Genomic DNA, 8,863 nt, shown 5'->3' with positions numbered 1-8,863 from the left:
ACACTTTAAATACACTTGTCACTTTCACATACCACTTACATTCCAAAGCACTTTATTCTTGTATATTCTACTGATGATTGAATTGTAAATACGTTGTTTGAATGTCTCTTTCTCATCAATAGTCATGTCATTTTACCTAACTCGCATTGAAAAAGTTGCCTTTATTTAAACTATTTCATTTTAATATTATGGAACAAAAACAATATATATATATTTTTACCTCTTAGCAAGCAAGGGTTTCAGGTGACTTGTAAATGTTACTATTTGTGATAAACTGCAAGAATAATAAGTTTCATAAATGTTGCAATGAGATCCTCTGATAAACATGCGGATGTACAATATGATCCAGAGTCTTCACAGATCATCATGTGTTATTAAAGAACCATGGTAAAACACAAACAAAACACAAACCAATGCCACATAGCATGTGTTAAAATGTTAAAATGATGTCAATGAGCCGACTATAGGGCATAGGGCATTGGCCTGCTACAAACCCTCCTTCTCCTTGTGGCCCTTTTGTATCTCGCTTTTGTACCTTTGAGTACTCCGCACAGAAATATCAACATGGACACAAAAGAACACCAACGCAGCAAAGTATACCAAAATGGCACTTCTGTCCATGCCCTGTGAAAACAAAGATTTGATTAGAGACTTTTTTTTGAGACAACAAAGACTTTGTGGAACTTTTTGAAGATATAATCAACGGTGCTAAAGAACCAATTCAGAGCATATTTATTATCGGCTATATCTTTGCTGCTGTGAATATCAAATAGAGAACCTTTAATACATTAATCTAAAAACATAGTATATTTACAGTGTAGTCTAACCTGCTGAAAAACAACTCTTGATCAGTTTGATTGATTGGTAAAGATGTGTTTCCCGTGTCGGAGTGGATTTTCGTGGTAGCTCGGCAGGTCGTCGGAGGTGGAGGTTTGGCCGTCGTGGTGTTCATTCTGTCATCACAGTCATAAAAGGGTTGGCCTGATGATAAAAGCAAATATTACAGTGAAACTATGAGCTTGTACGTTGTGCAATAAGGATTTCACAAGAGTTTCTGATCAGATTCTATCAATCCAGTCCGTCAAGCAGCAAGACTATCTTTTCATATGTTAGATATTCATCAAAATACCCTTTTTGCATGATTTTGTATTCATATTTGTGAGATAAAGGGTTGGTATGCACTGCTGGTGCTACAGTGTCTTTTTAAATTTGTCCACTAGGCGTCACCAAAGTCAAATCCAACACACTAAGGTTTTAATTCATTAAATACACAATATACTTCACTTTGTAAAGTATATTTTTACGTTTATCTTCCTTTATATCATCTGTTATAATTTAACTATTTATTTATTTATTATTATGGGAGGTAGAACAGGGTGAAAATATGTGCTGGTTGTGTATTGTTCTGTTGATATTCAATTTGATGTGACTTGCAGGCTGAAAATCAATAAATACATTGTTTGAAAAAAATACACAATATACATAACCATGAACATAAATCAATAATTAAATTAAATGATGTTAAAAAATGTTGCTTTGGTGAGAATACAACCTCACATCTGTGCGTACCAGGCATAGTGACGACATAGATGCAGCTGCGGTCGGCGGGCATCAGAACCTGCACAGAGATGACGTCACTCCGCTGACTGCTGATGTCATTATTGGCGACGCAGTAATAATCGCTGTCCTTCCGCACTGTGCCACATTGTAGGTGTAAGTCGGACGACTTGTGGATCAAAAACTCTTTGTGCAGCGTGCGTTGGTACCAGGCGTAAGCGACACCTGTTCCCTTTGTGCAACCACAGCGCACGGCCACCGGCCTGCCCCGACACGTGAGCCCATCCGCCAGAGAGCTCAAGGGCTCAAGCCTCGGTTTCGATACGGGAACTGGCCAAAAAAAAGTAGAAAACAATATATTTAAATTCAGCTTCTTATTGTGTGTACATTTAGTGGCAGAATCTTAAGCCAATGCAATGCGGTACTAATGCTCAACTAACATGGATTATAGAGGGGATGCACATACAAACAAAAGACTTTTGTCCAACAAACTTAAAGACTCAGCCAAAATGAAGAGCAATTTTTGACAATTTGTCACGTGAGTCATTGGTCCAATTCTGTAGTGTGAATTGTGTGCTGATGAGTGACGCTCCATTCCTAAACTTAACTCTTTTTTTTGCCTGAAATTAACTTTCCGGGCGCACAAACTGTTATTATGAAAAGACACTATATGCATATAAGAAGTAGTGGACAATGACACGCCGTCCTTTTTATTTTATTTTATTTGATCTTTATTTAACCAGATAAAATCAGTTGAGAACCAATTCTCATTTACAATGATGACCTGGAGGCAGCAACACAGCCTCGACCTACTCTCTGTCCAAACTGACGTCAGAGGGATACCTCAGGGGTGATGCTTGGGGCCACTGAGAATATGTCCTTTCTGATCTTGTGATTCAGTTTTGTTCTTACCTTCAGTGATGACCACGTTGACTGATGTCATGATGTCAGCAGACATTTTGTTGATCCCAACCCAGTACACTCCAGAGTCATCAACTTGGAGATCTGTGACTTTCAAAATCAGCCCTCTTCTTCTTGCATCTATGATGTGAGACTTGTGAGTTTTTATAGTTTCACTTTCTGAATCTAGCAGAATCTCACAGGTGATTCTGGAGTCCCCTCGACACCAGTACTTTTTACTGTACAGGAATAGGTTGGTGTCGTAAGTGCAGATTAGAATGAATTCACCTCCAATATGTGCGGAGATGTTCCTTTTATCACACTGGAGCTGAAGACTTGCTGAAAGACAAGAGAAGGAAACTCACAGTCACAGCAATCAGATAACTGCTCTCGTTTATGGTTGTTCTACAATAAATACAACTTTAAAATTCATTTATTTAATTTTTATATTAACCTTGGCAAAACATGTAAACAACAACAACAATGGGTCACTTAAATTCAAAGTGCATGTGTGTTGGCATCACGTATTGTTTTTTATTTATTTAAAATTTAACTGAAAATAACATTTCCATATGTAATACCTTCTGCACATGTGAACACTGTTTTTTTTAGGAATGACTGTGTGTTGTAAGACTACAACATAATAAAATGCATAAACCAAACATACCAAAATTATGCATATATTCTATATATGTGTATATGGATATATACATATATATACATATATATATATATATATGTATATACATATGTATGTATATATATGTATATACATATGTATGTATGTATATATATATATACACACACACATATATGTACACAAATGTATGTGTGTGTATGTATATATATATTGATATATATATATATATATATATATATATATATACATATATGTATATATACATATATATATATATATATATATATACATATATATATAAAATATATATGCATAATTTTGGTATATATACATATATATACATATATATATATATATATATATATATATATATATATATATATATATATATATATATATATATATATATATATATATATATATATATATATATATATATATATATATATATATATATATATATATATATATATATGTAGACACACACACACATATATATAACACGGTAGTTACAGTGTGTCTGGCACTGAAGTGTATATTTTTTCATCTTAAATAATAATACAATTACAGTTAAACATTGTTAAACAGATGTTGTTGTTTTTTACAAAAAACATCCTTCTTCATAATCTATTCTTATTTTACAAAAGGCATAAATAAGTTTCTCTTTTAGAACGAATATAAAGAGTATGAGTATCATTAATACAAGTTGTAAATCATAATCCACTCACCATGGAAAAGCAAAATCAGACACAATGTCTTCATTTTGATGTTGTGAAAGCTTAACTATAATCTACAGCCAGGACGCTGTAGAGAACTGTGGTGATCGCAGCTTCCTGTAGGTACATTGTGGGTCACACGCTTGTGCGTGCCGTTATGCTCTTGGCCGTACAGATGAAACACATTTACCTCCGGCTGGCTTTGAAAAAAGCAAATGTCTCATCAACAGAGAAAACTGAACTTTCACCATGGTAACACACATTACAGTTTGACTTGTTCTTCCACATTTGAGATCACCATTTCACTCATAATCTGTCAGCGACAAAAATAAATACACTTTCAACAAATCAGGTTGATTTCACTACTTTAGGTGAATCATGTTTATCAGGTTGATTAGTTATGAATCCTGTGCATGGAGGAGTGTTTGTTATGGGTGTAAACAACACAAAATCTACACCAAGCAGTTGGTGGGATGAAAAGAGAGACTATACAAACTGTGGGGCGCGACCCTCTAGTGGGGTGGGAAGGTATTACAGGTGGGGTGCGGGGGGAGTTGCCCATTCTTAAAAATACTTTTTTTTTTGTAAGAATTTAAAGAATCCTTAATCCAATTATTCTCTGCATGTCACCATCCTTAGTAATGAAGGAGCTTTGTGCTGCTGTGAAGCTCTGGGGCTTCAGTGCCTTGCTCAAGGGCACTTCAACATGAAACTATGGGGAGAAAACAGGGATCCAACCGGCTTCCTTGCTCATCTTTTTTTTGGCCAAATATGAGTTATTTTTTGCACATGTATAACTTTATTTGCATTGTTTTAACAAAGTGATTGCACGTGTTATTAGTTCTTGTCAGATGGAGCAATCTGGTTCACTTGAAAGGGATTTACATTTTCTTTAATCTATTCATTAAAAAAACACGGATGGAGGAGTCTCAACAAGTTGGACCATTTTGTTCCCTTGTTGTTTGGCGGTGGGAACATTTTGCTTCCTCCAAAGTGGAGCGTGACAGAAAAAGCTTGAGAACCACTGGATGAAGTTCACCTAAGCTGCATGTCTTTGAGGAAGCTGGAGAACCGAGAGGGAACCATTGCTGCCACGGGGAGAACGTGCCAACTTCACACAGAAGCACTGCCCAGGATCCGGAGGTCAAACCCAGCCCCCCGGTGCCATCACGCCACCATGCAGTCCACTGTGAAAATGCCAAGCGACCCAAAAATATCTATTTGGGTTAATCTACCACAAAGCCACTAGATGTCATCATGCTACTGGTGTAATGTACAACACCTGCTGGATGCAGCGTGCACTTCACTGTCGTCTGCATCATGTCACTCAGTTGCAGTTGCTCTCCCTCCTCTCACATGAACTGCATGTCAACTTCTCTGGTAAGACAATTCTTATTATGTTTTCCTCGTCTTCTTGCTGCTATTATTATTATTAGTACATACAGCATGTGTTTTATTTTGTTTGTCGTACTCTAACCCAGCTCGCTGCAAAGGGAAGTCTTGTACGCGTGACAGAGCTCCTCCCATTGCTCTTTAAAGCCGAGTTCAACGGAGTCAAATAGAAACTGACCTGTTTCCTCTGCACAAACGACAGTACGTTTGACAAGAAATGGCAAAGTTTACTTGATAGTATTGTGTCTGTAGAATACTGTGCAGTGATTTAACAAAACAAAGGGCTACTGTGGACGAACCGCCGGCATGAATGGAGACCGAGAGTCTGGATGGCCGATCCTTTTTTGATCGTGAGCCATCAGATGATGTGTATGTGACAATAGAAGATACATCTTCCATCCACATAACTAAACCATTTGCTGCTTGACTTTCCAGTAGTGTACAGGAAGTATTTCTTCATGCGCTGCGCTTAAATTTGATTTTAAATGAATCAAAAGTTTTTAAACTCTAACACGACGCATGGCCCAATGTTATGATGGGATGTGTGCATATGTAATTAATTGAAGTTAATTTCTGTTCATGGCCTAAAGGCTCACTTAAAACATTGAGATGACAATGGAAGAGGTAAATCTATAAGTCTAATATTAGGACGTAACAAATAAAGGAAGCAGAAATGTCTTGAGGTTAAGATATACAGTATCTAGTGTGTGAACTCGAGTGTGCAATGTCCAGACAGTGCAATGTATTAGAACAATGCTGAAGCTAAATCTTAGTTTATTTAAAAAAAAAAAAAGTTAACTACAGACCAAAGAGCAGCTAAGTGCGCTGCTGCTAATTCTGTCTCAGAACATCAGGATTTTCTGGATTCTCTATCTTCACCGCTCCCTCTGCCTCCATCCCAACCCACATGCCTCCTCCACCCCTCCAGTGCGTCCTGAATGTTGTCCAACAGGCTCGACCGCCTGCACTGCACTCTGACATTTGTGTAGCAACAGTTGTTTCTAATTGTTCATATGCAAAAAAAAAAAAAGTGCGGTCCACTGCATTTGTGTGTGTTTGCCCCCCTCCTCCTGATCCCGTTACTGTCACGCATTGAAACACCCGAGTGAGTTTAGGACCCAGTGAGAAACACCCAGCGGGGGGGCGCGGCAATATTTTTAATCTGACCACAGAACCTGTTAGTTTACTCTTGCTTCCTCAAAGACAGTTCACACGTTCCCTCACGGTAGTTTCCTTGATGTGTGACAGTTGCAATAGAGAAGTGCTCGGCGCGGCGGCAGCAGCAACCAGAAGCGCCATCGGCCCTCTGAACCCGAGGCTCCCTTTTTTTGGCGACCCCATAATCCATGACCCCTGGACGAGGACCTCTGTGTCCTGAGATGCCGGTGAAAGGCGTCCCATCCAAGGCAGCGTTCAACCAGCCATGGAGCACCAGGCCTGGATACTGAGGAACCTCCTGGTCCAGCTGGAGAGACAGGAAGCCGTGGACGAGCAGCAACCCAATGGCATCGCCGGGGAGTTTGCGGTGAGTAAACTGTTTTGTTCCTTTTGCTTAAAGTAACCACCACAGAGGAGAAGTTTTTCATTTCCTGGCTCAACAGAAGCCATGTCATGTGCTTCTTTACACGAAGGACAACGAGAAGGGAAAGTTCATAGTTTTACAGACTTCCAGAATGTGACAAAAGCGCCATATTCAGGGAAGTAACGCGCCGCTGTTGTAACAACGCATTTGTGCTTCTTCCTCTTTGCACCGATGCCTGTCATTGACAAGGAGGATCTATACGCACATGCATTATAACATTTAACAACCAACAAAGATTCAATGAGTCAGATCATTTGCTCATGTATCATGTTTCAGTTTGACACATAACAATGTGCATATACATATTCACACACAAGAGCACATGTATGCACAAATAAAAAAACCTCCTTCTCAGAAGTGGAAGGATGACATCATCAGAGGGCTGCTGCCATGGTGATAAGTGACATGCCAGCGCCCGAGGACGGCCCCCCCTGCGCTGTGCATGCTGTTCCCAGCCCCCCCCGACCACTCTGAAGGACGAGGTCTATTGCATCACTTCCTTTAAGAACAAGAAGCGCTCTGTAGTGTCGGCGGCGCAGACGGTCCGCGAGGGCCTTGAGCAGACTGTTTGGGAACTGTGAGAATTGGCCTCTGAAAACAAAAAGACCAGTGTCTCAACAAATCCTGTGAGCCTCAACGAGCCATGACTTTAATTTTGGGTGTCAGGACCTTTTTCTTCGCACAGTAAATTCGCGGTGGAAATCCTCTCAGTTTGTAAGTCAGCCGGGGTTGACGCACATATAAACTGACCATGTAGGAGGTATTAGACCTGCTGTTGGCCCCCCTCGTCTTCTTGACTCTCCCGTGAGCCTGAACCACTACGAAACTAATGCAAGAAATAGCTAAAATGATCTCAATAATACAAAATGCACCACGGCTATTTGAGACTCGTGCCAGGTGGTACCAAAGTTGTTCATGTCCTGGAAGCATCGTACAGCACAAAACCACCAAAATGATGAGTTTTCTTTCAGGAGAAAAGCTATTTGCTGTCTCACATAACAGCTTTGATTATTTGTTATTGTGAAACTTTGTTTTGCTCATCAAAAGTTTTGTTTAAAGCTAATTCAGGTGTGTTTACTGATTTGAAATATACATGTTATATTGACATTTCATATATTAATACTACTCACAGCACTGTGTAATTATAGTTATAAGTAAATATATATGTATAATGCTTCTGAACAATAGGTATACAACTTATTTATACGGTCAAGTACCATAATACTTCATAATAGGTCATTCACATCACTGTATAAGATGGTTATTATATATGACACCTGTAATAATTACAGTCAGAATTAAGTCAGAATATCATGCCTTATAATGCGTTGTGTTTATAGTTATAACGCTGTATGTATTCTGCTGTTGGCAGCAGATTATAAATCGGTTTTTAATGCATTATGAGCAAAATATTCTCTGATTGTGCATTATGACTAAATTGCTCTTTCCTCTTTTTTCCCAGAGGTTGAAAAGCCAGTCAATAAAGTACCGCACTGACAAGACCTACCCCGCCAAGACAGCAGAGAAGCAGGAGAACAGCAAGAAGAACAGATACAAAGACATTGTTCCATGTAAGCGTCGCTGAAGGCAGATTTATGAACATATCCGTTTGCCATATATAGTTCTGCATAATCTGCATCAGAGCAGAAAAAATATGACTGGGACTAAATATATGTAGGTCAAAAAGTCATTTTTATTTACACCTATTGCACAATAATGCTGAAAATATATGTATATGGATCAAACATGTCATAATATTATCTTATGTTCTTCTTGGTTAATGTGACAAATTATGTTTTGATCATATCTGTTTCATTTTATGAAGAAAAAAAACGTTTATGACCATTTAACGAATCCAGAAAAACTAAATATATTTGTTTCTAATTCCTCTGTGTTTTCTTTTGCCACGAGGCTGTGAAGTACAGCTCTGTTAAATCCTTACAAGTTGTGCAGCGTTGATCTTGTAACTACATATTCATCTGCTTTTAGTTGACCACACCAGAGTGAAGCTCACGCTCACCACAGCTAAAAATGACGGCGAGTACATCAACGCCAGTTTCATCAAGGTAACAGTGT

At 38.5% G+C, this 8,863-nt stretch overlaps 2 protein-coding genes across 2 annotated transcripts in view; one reads left to right on the top strand and one right to left on the bottom strand.

The window, feature by feature from the left end:
- Positions 1 to 486: 486 nt before the first annotated feature.
- Positions 487 to 3,137, bottom strand: LOC137800999 (high affinity immunoglobulin alpha and immunoglobulin mu Fc receptor). The gene is made up of 5 exons (XM_068598385.1): positions 3,125 to 3,137; positions 2,470 to 2,796; positions 1,570 to 1,887; positions 828 to 981; positions 487 to 544 (listed from the first exon to the last, which is right to left on the bottom strand). Exons 1-5 carry the CDS (start codon positions 3,135 to 3,137, stop codon positions 487 to 489), a joined length of 870 nt encoding a protein of 289 aa, XP_068454486.1.
- A 3,279-nt stretch (positions 3,138 to 6,416) lies between these two features.
- Positions 6,417 to 8,863, top strand: part of ptpn22 (protein tyrosine phosphatase non-receptor type 22) — a 12,333-nt gene continuing 9,886 nt past the window's right edge. The window contains exons 1-3 of the mRNA XM_068597833.1: positions 6,417 to 6,730; positions 8,250 to 8,358; positions 8,777 to 8,853. Of these exons, the coding sequence (XP_068453934.1) occupies positions 6,629 to 6,730; positions 8,250 to 8,358; positions 8,777 to 8,853 (288 nt within the window). The 5' untranslated portion in view covers positions 6,417 to 6,628. The remainder of the gene's footprint in view (positions 6,731 to 8,249; positions 8,359 to 8,776; positions 8,854 to 8,863) is intronic.

The sequence above is a fragment of the Clinocottus analis genome, unplaced genomic scaffold (genome assembly GCF_023055335.1).
Source record: "Clinocottus analis isolate CAN_PGR_092001 unplaced genomic scaffold, fCliAna1.0.p SCAF_4, whole genome shotgun sequence".
Taxonomy (NCBI): domain Eukaryota; kingdom Metazoa; phylum Chordata; class Actinopteri; order Perciformes; family Cottidae; genus Clinocottus; species Clinocottus analis.
The sequence above is the reverse complement of the archived record's forward strand: the minus strand, read 5'-3'. Positions and strand labels throughout refer to the sequence as shown.

Bases quoted from the DNA above. Each gene is read 5' to 3' on its own strand.
- LOC137800999 (XM_068598385.1), bottom strand. The intron at 982-1,569 runs GTACGCACAGAT...TTTTATCATCAG, and splicing joins CTATGTCGTCACTATGCCTG to GCCAACCCTTTTATGACTGT. The intron at 545-827 runs GTTAGACTACAC...TTCTGTGCGGAG, and splicing joins CAAGAGTTGTTTTTCAGCAG to TACTCAAAGGTACAAAAGCG.